The sequence below is a fragment of the Polypterus senegalus genome, chromosome 12, assembly GCF_016835505.1.
Source record: "Polypterus senegalus isolate Bchr_013 chromosome 12, ASM1683550v1, whole genome shotgun sequence".
Taxonomy (NCBI): Eukaryota; Metazoa; Chordata; class Cladistia; order Polypteriformes; family Polypteridae; genus Polypterus; species Polypterus senegalus.
The window spans coordinates 40,709,906-40,726,253 of record NC_053165.1 but is presented as its reverse complement, the minus strand read 5'-3'; the positions used below and the strand labels follow the sequence as shown (position 1 = coordinate 40,726,253).

Here is a 16,348-nt window from a genome sequence, read left to right as displayed (position 1 = left end):
ACTCAGTGTTCTCCTGATGGTGGACTCATGAACATTAACCAATGTCAAAAAGGCTTTTAGTTGCTTAGCAGTTACCCTTGGTTCTTTTTTGACCTCATGGACAATGAAATGCCACGCACTTGGAGTGATCTTTCTTGGTCAACCACTCCTGCGGAGAGTAACAATAGTCTTAAACTTCCTCTATTAGTACACAATCTGTCTGACTGTGGATTGATGCAGTCCAAACTCTTTAGAGATGGTCTTGTAACCTTTACTAGCATGATGAGCATCAACAGTTCTTTTTCTAAGTTCCTCTGAAATGCCCTTTGTCCACGGCATGATACACTGATACCGCACAAACATGTTTGAAGATGAAGCCCTTGATAAAACCCTGTTCTTCTAATATTGGCAACCATGACATTGACTGACAACACCTGACTCTAATCTCACCTTCAAATTACCTGCTAGGTTCACATACTTTTGCCACTCACAAATGTATAATGCTGGGTGATTTTCCTCAGTAAATAAATGACCAAATATGATATTTTTGCGTCATTTCTTTAGCTGGGTTCTCCATATGTACTTTTAGGATTTGTGTGAAAATCTAATAATGTTCTAAGTCATATTTATGCAGGAATATGTCAAATTCTGAAGGATTCACTAACTTTCAATCACCACTGTATTTATTCATTCATTTCTACTCTTAGTTATTTATTGCATTTATTCATACATCACAAAAACAATGGCCTAAAAATTTTATTATGCTATTGCAGTGTATATGACAAAGACATCTAAATTTAAAAACAAACACAAGATGACACTGTATTTGTTTTAATTAAACTGCGTAAAAATACCCAATAAAATAAGACTTAGCTTTTAAAGATTTGTTTGCAGGAGAAATACTTTGGACACCAGAGTAAATTACTCTACTAGACTAGTTTGACATTTCGACATGTCCTTCCAAACTTGGAGCTCATTAAAATGAGTACAAAATACACTTAAATATAAACTTCTGAAATGATCAAAATTGGGATGATAGATAGTTGACTGAACTTTTTTTAAAAATTGTCTGAACAATGAGGAAAACAAAAATCACAAGAAATATGGACAAATTTTGTAAGGAATAATTGTAAGGAATATCAGCAGTGACAAGAGGACCAACATTTAGCTCAGTGCTTGATTTGAAAGAATAGTCTGGATAAATGGTATATTGTTTTAATTTTTATAAATAGTATTACCATCAATCCTTTGTAGCACACTATAACACTGAACTTTACACCATTCCCAAGCAAGGGTCACAAGTAAAGGTACCTGTAAAGGTACTTAAGTATAGGTGTGTTTCTAAGGTAAAGATAACCAAGAAGGTTTTAATGTAAACCACTTCACTGAAAATCTGTTCAAAGCCAGTAGTATGTTAAAAATATCCAGTACTGACAATAATACATTTAGCTAAGGCATGCATGTGTAATTTAAAGACAGGTGCTCTTTTCAGGATCATCGTCTAAATCATGCACATAAGTACAAAAAGTAAATAATATTACAACACTTCTAAAATGTCTAGCCTTTGTGTATTTGAAAACTCCCTTGTACACCAGCCTACTTTGTAACTGTGGAAATCAATATCTAAACATTTTTACTACTTACTCACTGGCTAACAAGTCTCTTGAAACTACATTAATGTATTTATCTTCAGAAAACACAACCTCAAAGAATGAAAATCCCATAGACACACCAAGGATCCAAGTGTTACCATTCACCTTTGCTATAATTGGCTTAATTTATCAATAGAATACAAATATAAATAAAACTGATTAAGATGAAAGGAGAATTTGTACAGAGACTTTGGCAAATTTGTGAGCAGCAACAGAATGGCAGCCAAGATCAGAAAGAGGACACCTTTTATGTGGCTAAAGAAAATGTAGTAATACAATTAGAATAAGTGAAAATGTGCAGCTGCCCCTGGTTAAAACAAGAGGGTTTTCCAGTTGTACTACCCTCCACTAATCAGGGTTCATGTGCTAATTGCTATGACTTGTTGGAAGATTTATTTCAGATGAAGATTTTTGTAGTCCAGAGAAACAAATTGGAGGTTAGAAAAGATATACTAATATAAAACTTTACCATTACATTAATGTTCCACTCTACAGTGTACTATGGTGTACCAAGCTTGTTTAGACAACTTACAGTGACAATTTAAGGTTTCAGAACAAAGAGCTTCTTTCCCACTTTAATCCATTCACTGCCAAAACCGTTTTTGTCATTTCATTTAAGTGTTCCACAAGATGGCTACCCAAACAGCTTATTGATCTGCACAAGCCAACCTCCTTCAGACAATTTCAAAAGGTTTTACTCCCTCTGCCCAAAAATATCTCAGGGCAAAGTGTTCAACAATGGTGCAATCCTGCACCTTAAAGTAAACTAACGTCAGAGCGCTACTCTGTACATGTTCAAAATACATATAAGCTCAAACATATAAGCTTATACATATAAGCACTGTTTTGCTGACAACTTTCAGTCATGATATTATTCTGTTTTAATAACAGAGAATTAGTTTTGCCAATAAAATGGGGATCAGAATATGAAATTATAGTTGTGATACTATGCTAAGGTTAAAAACCAGAAAATCAATTAGATCTCTCAATATAGCCAAAGAAAAAACTCACAAATTTGTGGACTGTACAGTAATTTCTCATTAAATTCAGAGTTCATTTTAAATTCCTGGTTCACACTTTTAGAGCCCTACATGGTCAAACTCCTACCTATATTATTATGCTACTGCAGCCCTAATCACATACAGGTATTTGACGTTGTCTGATCAAGGTTTGTAAGCTATCCCTCGCACCAGACTGAATGCATTTGAGGCTGTGGCCTCTATACTGTGGAGCTCTCTTCCTGCAAACCCAAGATAAGTGGACACTGTGAACATTTTTAAAAAGAAACTTAAGAAACATTTGTTCAATCTATCCTTTGTGTACTTTTATTGTTTTTTGCTGTATATGTCTATACATTTTCTTTTTTCCTCAAGTTTGAATTTGTTGAAGCTTGCTTTTGCGTGTTAAGCTTTATTGTGTACATTTATTAATTTTATTCCTGGTTTTAATTGATTAACTCAGTTTTGTGTGACAGTTTGTGATGACTGTTTCTAAAGCATTTTGTGACATTTGTTCTTGAAAACTGTTATATAAAATTTACTGACTTACTTTTGTACTTACACCACTTAATTGTATTGTGACTGATGCAAACTGATGTGTTTCTTAACTCTGTTATGCATATGAATGGAACTTATTTAAGATCGTAGTTGTGTTATGTTCATCAGTTTTATCATGGTGAACTAACCAGTGCATGTGACAGGCTTCCTCAACCTTTTTGTAATAGTGGACATCTATCTTTGACACATTCATAATGGTGATTTTGACTATTCTTTATTTAGAAAAGTAATTTCCCTGACAGAAACATAACTCACAACATTAATGACTGTTAGCACATGGTGTGGCCTCTACAGACACCAATCAGGATTACAAAGAAAGCGAATATGGAACTGATCTGGCAAACAAGGAGTATGAAAATGACTAGATCTGACTCAGGACCGATCCTCCAGACTATACTCTAACCAATTAATTATATATTCAATAGTAGAGCAAGGCAAGAAATCAGAACTTTCGGGGTATGATATGTGGGGGGTTTGAAAACTGAATATCTATGATATGGGCAGGAGTAAACTTACTTTAATTGGGAAAAATGGAAAGACAAGTGAATTTTGAAATAATAATTTGAAATAAGTGTTCATAAGTGACACTTCTGGTTTTGTTTAAGACAGAATAAAGTCTTACAAAATACAGCACTAGTTTACAAGATAGAACCTTCAGGCAGATGTCTTATGACACACCCCACACATTATGCCATACCTGATACTTTGGGGTTGGTTTGCTTTCTTTAGATTACCCCAGGTCACTTACCACACATTTCACAGCCAAGGAGAGATATAGGCTAGGCACTAAAGATGACATAGATTGACAATCGAAAACTGGAGGTTTACATTCATATAAGCACTTAAATGACAACATTCATAAACCACAGTGGAATAAAACATTGTAGGCAATAAATTCATCAAGTCAGATTGTCCTGCTTTTATTGTGCACCAAAGAAATTTCAAAAGATTCCAATTAACCCTTTTCAGTTTGCCCAGTCAATTCAGGATGAAGGCCATGATTGTAAATAATGAAACTGTACAATTTCCTTGAGAAACACATCTGCTTGCTTACAAGCTGATGGCAGTTTCTTGAAGAGAATGAAATGGGCAGAATTAGAGAACCAAACAGTTATAACCAATACAGCAGCGTAACCACGAAAGAGTTCTCCATGAATCACCACCTTATTGTGGTGAAGGGTTTGTGTGTCAAAATGATCCTAGGAGATATTTTACATGTTTTTCTAGTGTAAAAGATGCAACAACAAGCAGCATAAAGGTTTGTGTGGGGTTTTCCGGCCCTGTATATTGCAGACAATCCACAATTAATCAAAAAAAATACTTGGTCAGAATATAAACACAACAGGTTCATATGCGCGACACCGAAGATGGCGTCGGCGGCCATTTTATGTAGGAGGAGCCGGAAGTGGAGGAATGCTGGGAAGGAACCGTGAGGGAAGATGGGATTGATGACATCAGGAACAATGGCGGAGGAAGGGTGGAAGTAACGTGCTGAGGGCAAATGAGGCTTATGGTGGCGGAGCGCCTTTTTTCCTGGAAGAAAGCAAAGGAGAAAGGTTAGTACCCCGCCACTCCCTGCCGGCGAACGTCTTCCAAAGCGTGTTAAGGTCCGTCCGCGGTCTCCTATTCACGCGTGCGTGACACTAGCTACTGATGTAAAAGCTGAAATAACAGAATAGCACAGTAATTTGCAAATCCTAATAATCACTACATCCGGTTTACACTTCTAGGTGTTTTCAAATACAGGATGTGGCATCATGTATAATGCCATGTGTAGAATTCACACTAAAAAATGGCATACAGACGAAAGTGTAAATGTGTGTATGCACAAAAAAATCCACATGCATGCGTATGCGAAGTTCCTTTGTAAATCCCAATGAACGTGAAATTTAACACAATGCACATGCCTATAGCTACACCCCAACTCCTCCCAGAATTTTGCATATTTGAATATGCAAATCGATATAAACATCCCCTTCAGTGTTTTTTAAAAGGCAATGCCGAAAACACATGGGAAAAAGAAGAATTTCACTGAATGCAAAGTTGAGGTCCTACTCAGTGAAGTGGAAACCAAGAAAGCATACTTTTTGGTGGCTTAGGCAGTAGTATGAGCAACAAAAGGAGGTTGATGGAATGCCACTCAAAAGTTTAAGTTCAGAAAGTCGCACAGTACCTGAAATAAAAAAATAAGTGGTCAGATATTAAAGTCGATGTGGAAAGGCGAGTCATAGCCACCACCTGAGTGTCATATGGAAGCGCATTATGGCACAGAGAAAGGAAAAAAAAACCCAAAAAAAAACAGAGGGACACAGTGAAGAAAAAAAGGTTGAAATGTCGACTTTAATATCGAAATTTCCACTTTAATCGTGTGGTTTACTTTGCCATTAATGTAGAATGTCATACACTTTATCTTAAAATCAATGTTCAATTTACTAGAGTTTCTCAAATCCCATCATAACTAAAGGAGCATGTTAAATGCTTTGTATGTGTGTGAATCAGTACATGCTTCTTAAACAGGCTTTCTTTTATGCCGCCAACAGTGCACAGGCAATGATCAATAAATATCATTTATGACATTGCAGCTCTCTGAACATTTTAGAATAGTAACACGTATACTTTATATTATTTACATGATAGAATTCATGTATTAAACATGGGGGCACAGTGGTGCAGTGGTAGCGATGACATGATGCCCCGTCCAGGGATTGTTCCTGCCTCCAGCATAATGCTTGCTGGGACGCGTGAGACCATGGATGAAATAATTTATTATAGCAGTACTGTGTCTGTCAAAGATACCAACACCCAATTTCTGTCCTTCCATTTTTTTTTCTCCATATAACCAATCGCCAGAATATAAGCTCTGTAATAAATGTATAACCAGCTGTAAGCTTAGAACACAGATTCTTCAAAACTTTTAAGGACCATTGAAAATTCTTCATTATATAAAGTTTATTTATTCCATCCATCGCCGCACTAGTCCCAGCAAGCATAAGGCAGGAACAATCACAGGACGGGGTGCCAGCTCATTGGTACCATAGCGCCACTGTGCCCCCACATGTTTAGTTGTTAACTAAATTTAAATACTGGCTACTGTAAAATGTAGCCATTATCTGTAAAATGTAATATACATTTCTGTAATATACATTTAATATACATTTCTGCCATGCTCCTTGTCGATGTGTACCATGTTGCTCTATCTTGCAGGAAGTAACCTTCCATTAACTCACAATCATCCAGTTGATTCTGACATCACTTAAACGAATTGGTGATCCAATAAGTTCGCACCATGAAGATGCACTGCTCAATACTGTATACCACTATCCTGATGAGAAGTCAAGTGACTGAGTGAAGGGGTACAGGCGGTATGCACCCAGAAGTTTATAACGGAGGTTAAACGTTGTGACGGCTGTCCGGCACCTACCTCATCGCTCCAATGCAGGGGCATCCCGGCTTGTCCAAAGCTCCATATACTGAGGAACACATTGCATGTTGTTTTATTCAGATTGCTTCGTCCTAGTGAGAGTTGTTACAGAATATTCAGGGCCTCTTTTGAGTGAATCTCCCTGTACCAATAGTTCATAAAATGGCTCAGGTGGTGCAATATTACAGTTGTAGTGCAAGTTTACATAGAGCTAATTGTAATTATAAGTAGAAACAGTTCTGCCAAGAGCACTTGATGGGTTGATAGAGTGCATTTATACAATAGCTCTTGGGATGAAACTGTTTCTGAACCTCAAGGTCCATGCAGGAATAGCTCTGAAGCGTTTGCTGAATGGGAGAAGTTCAAATAGACCGTGGCATGGCTGAGTGGAATCCATGCAGATGCTGGTGGCTTTTCTGAAACAGCATGTGCTATAAATGTCATCCAGGGCTTTCTGATCTGCTGCTGTACAGCTGTGATTCCCCACACAGATGCAATGGGTTAAAATATTCTGAGTGGTGCTATGGTATTTGCAATAGTTTGGCAATTCTTTGCATCATTATATTGTTACAGAATTACAATCAACTGCCTTGAATTTCTAAACGATATGCAATTCAGTTCGATATATTTGATAAATCCCATATCATTGATTCAAATCTGAAAAAAGGGACACCACAAAGAAACAGTAGGACTGCTCTGATGCTGGGTGCGACCAGTTTGCAAAACCGAGCAAAAATGTGCATATGCAAGTGGAGGGACAACCCTGAAAATGTGTGAGGCTTTACACCAAGTTTAGTATTTATACACCTCAAAGTGAGTGTGGAAACGGGTGTACGCAACATTTTTCTGCATATGCACTGTTTACACATGAGGGCCTGGTCCCTGTGGAATTTAAACGTCACCAGTTTCACGTATAGGTGATTATTTCTAACAAATTGCTAAAACTTCCTTAACATGTTGAATATGCCCCCTACTGGCCTTGGTGTATATTTCTGCAGTAGCCATGGAAACTTCAATTAGGGTCACTTTTAACAGGCAGTGTTATAACTCTGCTTTATATTTAAATTTTGTGCATCAATATTTTGTCATTACAGACATTATGCTTTATCAAGCAATTACAGCAGCCTAACTCATTTGTCTTTCTTAATCAAACTGTGCTTAACTGTTTATTGGGGTGGTTTGGGTGTAGTTTACTAAGCAGATTTAATGCACAGAGAAGTTTTGGCTGATCCAGTTAGTGCTTTTGAATTCTTCACTTTCAAACTGTACATAATTGATCTATATGCTCTATAATCTAGTTGTATGTTAGTGTCTGATATCAGAGGTTTAACCCTACTAAATAATGTGACATTTCCTGTATTCAATCTTGCTCATTTTAATATTTATTTGGATTTAGCACTACAAGACTACACATCTGATATTCTGTTTTAATTGAAATGTTTTGACATTTTGCAGCAGGTACACAAATACAAGTTTAAGCAGAGTATAAGTTGACCCCTTTTCCCTTCATGCTTTGAGAATTTTAGTTCCCATATTTTCATTTTCCAAAATTATAAACTTGTGTAGTTTGGTAATTATATGCTGCCTTTGTAAAATTAACTACTCATTTTAAAACTAGCATCTCATGGTAAATGTTTTTATGAATTATATGTGAAATATTTTCCGTTTTGAAAAAGGAATACAATCAATTTCAAACTGCTCTGCAAAAACAAATTACTTAGTAGGTTGTGGCTGTTCAGGCATAGCAAATGTGATCCTCACCCACTGTACCACCACAGAAACACAAGTAGGATGGAAAAAAAACAGAATTTTCAAAATTCAGATGATACCTGTGTACGAAATTAGATATGACATTCACTTAAACTGAAATAAGCTTCCTGGCTTTTTATCTGAGTATGAGTATATCAGTTAATCTTACTAGCCTGAGCCTAACCACACAACAGATGCACAGCATACCAAAGTTTTCTTTAGGGTTGACTTGTAATATGCAAGTGCCTTTCTTTCAATTGTAGTTACTTGCTTCCTTTTTGAGACTGATGTGTGCAGTGGAGGTAATGCAGTCGTTTGTGAAAAATGGAGTTTCTTCACATTTGAAATTTTAAAGGTACCAACTTTCATCATTTATGAAGTGGAAGTGGTGAATTGATTACTAAAGCCTGCTATTCAAATATTTCAATAACTATAGTTACCAAGTATGCTGCTTTGAGTGCCACGGGTTTGCACATCATACTTTGTAACAGTGTAAAATGATGTTGATCCTAAAATGAGACATATTTTCAACTCAAAAAAACAGTAACATCACAAATACCTAGACAGTGGTAACAGGTACACTAAACTACCATGAAAGCTTCTGCTTCCTGAATTCGTATTGTAGAAGGAAAATTTTTTATATTAGCATAGAGAATAGCAAATTAACATAAAGAGCCATAAAAAGTAATTAAAAGCTTCTAAAAGATTAGATTAAGCATAAATTAGAATGTTAAGCAAATAAGATAGGTCAAGCAAATAGTTAACTAAAAATCAGTTATATTGCATTATTTGTAAGCTTACAGAAGAAATTACTAGAGAACATACAGGAAAAAAAGAACAGAGAATGACGTACAGAAACCAACTTAGAACAGGATAAGAGTTTGAGAACACCTGTGTTCAAGGCTAGGAAGCTAAGGAAACGATACCTCAGACAGAAGATGGTTCTGTGAGGCACGTAGCGAAACAGCAGAAAGAAAACAAAAGGCTTTTGCTGTAAGCAAGGTCACACTGACATAATGCATGGAGAGAAAATCTTAGTAAATTCAGGCATTAGCAAAAATAATAGAAGAATATATTAGAAATTAACTTTAGTGTAGAAATTAAGACAAATCAAGCATGCCAAGCAATGATTAAATGAAAGCATGTACTATATTTCTTTTTAATTAAAGCTCAGCTTAAGGCCACCAATACAGCATAGCATGAAAGGCTAGAAAAGGAAGTGACACCATGAAAGACCAAATATGGAATAAAGAACATCTGCCTAGTTGATGAACCAATCAAGAATAAGAAAAACAGAAACTGGAGTGAACAATAGACAGAATGGCCAGGTGCAGAATGAGCTAATCGAACAAGGTTAAAATGAAAAGAAATTGTTATAAAAACTTTGATTGGTGCAATGTTCAGGGCTCCATCTCATTCGGCCGAATTGGGTTGAGTCCGTGTTGTTGATTTATTGCAATAAAGCTTTGAAACTCTGTCTGTCTATCCCGAGTCCTAATAGCCTTTATTTTTAGGTAAAAAGCCTTCTGATGATGAATCTTTCGCCACAACAGTATTTAAGATGATTTTTTAGTCAAGACATTGATGAATTAGTCAAAGGAAAATTAAAAAGGTTTATAAAAAAAAAAAAGACTTAATGTTTTACTTTTTATTATGTCAACTTCTTGTCACCATCAGCTTAATTACTTAAATAATATGCTTAATACAGATATGATATTATACAACTTTGTGCTGTGCCTTTGTATATTATTACAACTTATTGTCAGGAATATGATTTCCTCCTTGTTCTTAGTGAAAAATATTTCGCAGTGTTGATCACCACTTTATTCTTTCTCCATGCGGGTTCTTGGCTGATTTTTACTCATACCTGACCTACCAACAAAAGTTTGTGTTCCTCAGTATACAAACAAAGTCTTAAAAAAGTAATCAGTCTTCGACCCTTTTTTCCCCCAGTTTGTCACAGGTTGGGATTTTGATCAGTTTGACTGAGAACTCTACAGGTAAAATTCCATTACAACAAATATCTTTACAACAACATTTTCATTACAACGAAGTTTTTTTATGGTCCCGACAGTTTCCCCATATGACATGAGTCTATAGAAATCTCGTTACTACAAAGTACATTCAGTAGATACTTTCATTACAATGAAGTGACCTTGAAATGCTTGAATGAATCATTCACAGAGCAGTTATTTCTGTGGTCGCAGCTCAGTTGTACACAACAATCCCCAAACAGAAACATTGTAAAAATAAATTTCTTTCTTCGGACTTTCCTCGTACTGTTTTATTGCTGTTTTTGTTTTCTGTGGTTTTCAGTGATACCTTTTTCTTATTGCTCGTCAACATTTGAAAAATATCCTTTGGAATTTAACACATTGTCACCCTCCTATGGAAACGAAAAAACAATAACAGTTCATATTAGGAAAAAAAAACTTTACATTTTTGCAGCTCTCGATTGGGCAAAAAGAAAAAAAGAAGTTGCCAGTGAATTTGGAATTTCTTCATCGATACTGTCAACTTTCTTGAAGGACCGAGCAAAAAAAGAAGAAAAATCTTAAGTTGTAAATATATGCGAACTGCTGCATTTGGAGACGCCGAAAAAGCAGTTTTTATGTGGTTCAGTGATGCTCGTTCCTATTAATGCAGCACTCATTCAAGAAAATGTGAGGTTTCTAAACTCTCTTGGAACCCCCCCTCCAACTGGACAACACGCCGAAGAGCGCCCCGAAGTGCGATCACCGCATCTGTGGAAGACTGTTCCTTCCACCCAATTCCACAGCAGTGCTTCAGCCATTGAGATTGGGCATCATTCGCACCCTGAAAGTGTATTATCGCAAGGAAATACTGAGAAAAATTCTCGTCAGCATAACTTGTAGACAGGAGAAGATTTAAATTAATGCGAAAGAAGATATTGAAATGATTGCAAACGCCTGGACGCAACTTAAACAAAGCTGCAACAAATACAGAATCTCATTACAATTAAATATTTTTTAGTTCCCCGGCAGTTCATTGTAACGTAATTTTACCTGTATATCTTTATAACAGTGGTGCACAAAAACGGAAATTAGAAAAACAAATTAAATTCCACAAATATCAAACATTTCTAAGTAGTCATGTTCATTGAATGGTTGAAGCACACATTGCAGCCCTGCCAGCAAGTAAACTTTTTGTTCTCTCTTAATTTAATGGAGCAAGATTTGTTCATTCCTCCTGGAAAAATTCTGCCAGATTAGTTAGAGAATTGCAGTTTATAGCAATTATTATGTCTCACTTTAGATGGGGTTAAGATCAAGACTTTGACGGGCCACACAAAATCATGAATTGTCTTAATTTCAAACCAGCTCACTATTGCACTTGTGTTATGCTTTATGTAACTGACCTGTTGAAAGACAAACATCCACTCCAGATTAAGCTGGAATGGCCACAATAAAGCCTGGATCCGAATGACATTGAGATACGCTGTCATTTTTAAGGTTAGAAACAGGCTGTGTATGAAAGACACCCCTGAAACACTGCACAGCTGAAAGAATTCTGCATGGAGTGGTGGAAAAGACCTTCTCCCAGTTGATGTCAGAGACTGGTAGACAGTTATAAGATACACTTACTTGAGGTTGCTTAGGCTAAAGGGGATAGCCAAGGGTGTACTTACTTCTTCCCCAGACATAAATGGCTTATCTCATCATTTTTCATTGAAGAAATTAATTTAAAGTCAAATTTTCATTGCTTTTTTAATTACATCACTTTATACCAAATACATTGTTTAATTGAAGATCAAACATTGAAATATCCACATATGAAATAAAAATTGATAATTTTTACTTATTTTTCAATATGCCTGTGTTTGCTGTTGGTTTATTTTTTAAACTTAAATAGAGACAAAATAAATATCAGCATGGTAAACTAGACTTGTACTCTTATATGTGGAGGTGTTTTCTTCTAGGCTAAAGGAAATCCATGAAACTTTGGAGCCATTTTTTCATCTTACATTGTAATTCAACCAGTATGCAAACACTGTGGTCAAAGTATCTATTTTATTTCAAAAATATAGTCCATCTAGAATTATACCAATGACATATACCTATATGCCTAATCTATGCATTCAGATTATCTAATCTTAGTTTATGCAGAGCATTTCTCTATGACCTTGCAAAAGAACACACAAACTACATCTACTATCCATAAACCTCTACTTCAGACTTCTAAGCTGCACAAGATTTTGTCTACATACCTTGTCTAATAGTCAAACACTTATACTCAAGCACTGGAGTAAAAAAAAAAAATAAAAATATTCTACTGATAAAAAAGGTTATCCCTGGTCCTCCCTCAACATTTCTACAGCTGATCTGCTTCAAATGTGCATTCTTTCTCAGAATGTCACAGATCCACTGTTTTAGATTTTATAAAATATAATGAGATCTTGTGAGGTCACGCTTTCTTAGCTTTTCCAGAGGTGTAGAATGTTGCATGGCATCTTTCAATAAAATGTTTGTACAACATATTACACAATTGTCTGTCATTAAAACACAGCCAGGTTAAGTAAATCATTCAGACTCATTAGTGTGAACTGCAAAAGCGTCCTTATAGTTTACAGATGAACACTCTAAGCACTATGCAATATTACCTGCTACTATTATTATAATTAATACTATAACTACAAGTACAAGAAAAATAAAAGTTTCTTTAGCTATACAATATTTAACTTACGTTTTGCAAATCCATCTCCTGGATATATGTATCTGTTATAGACATCCATAATGTAAACTCGAGAGTCATCCATAAAGTCTCTTTCATGGCCATTCCCCTGAAAAACATTTGAAACTTATACAATATAGCCACTGGAGTAATGCCAGCAAAAAATATAAAGAAAAAAAAAAAAAAAGACAAAGCTCCTATCTTCTACAGCAGCTCCTTAAAAGAAGAGCTCTAAAGATGTATGCAATTAAATGAGCTTATAGACAAAAATAAAAGAAAAATGTCCAAGATGTGTATGACACACTGATACCTATTTAATTGGGCATATAGTGATACCCTGAATGTAATATTTAAAAACATATCCCATTGTCAATCCCTACACTGATTAAATTATTGTGGTGCTCTGAAAGTCAGCCTATTTCGGGCTTAAGATGTCTACTCTGAGGTTTTTTCAGCTTTGCAGCACTCATGTTATTTCACTTCTTCAAACATGTCTTATCACAAGAAATCAAAGTAAATCTGGATCATTCCAGCTTGACTTTTCACAGTAACACAAAAAGATGTATCACTCTTGAAGAGCTAATATTTTTAAGCAACTTCATTTCTTTCTTTATTCTTTTCCTCTGTTACCTGATCATGTTACTGTAATCATTTAGAAATGTAGATTTCTCTACATATTACTCTTATCATTTTTGTAACACAGAAAATATTGCCAATGGAAGTCACTATATAATGATTAATTGACCAATTAAGGAAAGTAACAAGCTTATAGTTGTAACACATACACTGAAAAGAGAAAAGGTGTGGGATCAATGTTAATGAATGAAAAAAAAAAACATATCAGGAATGTTTAATACACAGGTTAAGAAAAATAAATACTCTAAATAAAAATTCTTCCCAATTTCATTTAGAGTATATGGGAGGCAAGCGCCAGAGCAGAGATTCTGAAACCTATACAGAATGAAAATGTCAGTGGAGACTTTGCAAATTAGCTTTCAAAATAGGGAAAGGAACTAATGTCTAGGATATCACAAGGGCCAGCAGAAGCCACCAGAGCTGGTAGCCAGATAATTTATTAATAGCAATTTAGAATAAAATACATGTTATCTAGTTTCACTATTGGACAAAACTAAAGAGATCACACACAGAATGTGCCACAGGCTTTTTATCTGCTTTTCATTTCCACAAACTTTTTATGCTCAAGAGGAATATTAAAATGGTTTTACAGACAAAGAAATTATTAAAGATGCAAGCAAAATTGATAACACACAGGAGATGAAACCCTGAGAAAATGAGATACCAATAGAAAATATAAAGTGATTATTGAAATGGAACCTATGAGATGCCATTAAATTCAAGGATGATGGCAGAGCTGAAAATGCATCACAAAATCAAGTAAGATGCAAAAGATTTGGGCATCTAAGCAAAGCAACAGCAATTTATCTTTAATAAATACAAGAGTGATATCTGTGTTATTTTTTTAATATTTCTACTATTTGAAACATATCTTTAAAAAATTTGCAGGAGGAAGTATAAAATATTAAAACAATAATTTTGCCAAGTAGAATGAAGCAGCAGATTATAATAGTGCTACACTTCAGTGCATTTAGCAAAACATAAATGAGCTGAATATGAAAATAAAAAAGAGCTTGTGACACTTAATATTACCACATCAAATGATGATGGGATTGCAAACAAATACAAAGATGTAGTTTAGTACATTAAAGGAGTGGATGGGAGATATGAGAGAGTGGTAGAAGATGGTTACGAACTAGAAAATTGTTTCCAATAGTGAGAAGAAAATACATAGAGAAAAGCAAAACTACAGATCCTTAAGTAACATATACAAAATTCAAACTGAATAGAGATCCAGTTTAAGACAGCAGAAACCAATTGAAGAAAATGTTTATTGTTTCATGTGGAAAAGAATACATTTTAAATTTTCAAATTAAGTAAAAGAATTTGAAAATGTGTTTAACAAACTTGATATAAAAAAATAATAAAAGAACTGGGGTGAGTTTCCTGAAAGTATCGTAACATTGTAAACTTCATCATGAGATCAATTATTAATTTAGAGGATTTTAGGGTTTTTTTTAAACCCATCATATCTACAGTATATAGGAGTTGGTAGAACAGAACTCTGTAATCTACAGTACTTGTTGTCCAACTCACTTATTCATCAGTAAGTGCATTTTAACTTGGCTACCTCTTGTACTAGCCATAGTGACAGACAATGGTCACCAGACAGATCACATTAAATTCAGGTTCTAAAAATTCTTTGAACATCTAAAGGTGGAGGCCAAAATAAATAAATAAAAAACACAACAGGTCAACAATTAACAGTATTTAAGTGCAAGGTACAGGCATAGCACTGCAGAAAATGGGTGCTGGCCAGTTTTCACCTTACTCTTGCTACACTCATTATTGCAAAGCATTGCTAATTGAGCACATGTATGCCAGCCAAAGACAATAAGGATGGAGAGATGGAGATTAGAAATGCAAAATTTCCCAATCTTAGGGCAGAGGGTGAATATCAGGCTGGTTTGGACACCAGGCAGATCATTATCAGTACCATTTTTAAATAATTGCAATATTTTTTTTACTAGTTTCTAATTAAACTACTTCGCTTGTATTTCATTACACTTGAATTATTCCCTATAATTTAATAAATAAAGAAACTTTGCACCATCTGAAAGAATAATGGAATAATGGAATTTACTTTGTTTAAGAATTGTGAATACATAAATTAAATATATATACCTATAGTTTACAAACTGTCATCGGGTGGTGTCTATACATCTAAAAAGAGAGTAAAGTTACATTATGGTGTGCAGGATAGTTCTTTTTACTGTCTCAACCGACTTTTGCTTTTTTTCTTAGTTTTGAAAAGGCTTCTGTGTGTCTTAGAAAACAAGAACACTTATCCTCTATAAAAGAATTTTAAAAGGGCGTTTTAGTAAATCCATAAACATGAAGCACAAATATTATGTATGTACAGTACATGGCAAAGTTTCTTGCTAGTCTCTAAATCATCAATGTCAGGAATCTCAGCACTGACTGTCCAGCAGATACAAAAAGTTAAATTTATGGAACACAGCAAAAGGTGGACAGGTAATTGTTGAATTTTATAATAAATTACAAAAAGACAACAGTAGAAGAAAGCAAATTGTTGGGCTTTATTACTTGACAAACTCTCAAGATAATGGAAAACTGACAATAAATGTAAACAAGTATAAAACAGAAGTTCAGTTAATAAAATGTGAAAAACAGTCAAGGACAGGAAAGTCTACCAATACAAA

The 16,348-nt window shown here is 35.0% G+C and overlaps 1 protein-coding gene across 5 annotated transcripts in view; it reads right to left on the bottom strand.

Moving 5' to 3' along the window:
- The window catches only part of hdac11 (histone deacetylase 11), a 166,591-nt gene that overhangs the window by 8,684 nt on the left and 141,559 nt on the right, over positions 1-16,348 (bottom strand). For all 5 annotated transcript variants that reach the window (XM_039771237.1, XM_039771236.1, XM_039771234.1 and 2 more), the window contains one exon: positions 13,062-13,158. In XM_039771237.1, the coding sequence (XP_039627171.1) occupies positions 13,062-13,158 (97 nt within the window). The remainder of the gene's footprint in view (positions 1-13,061; positions 13,159-16,348) is intronic.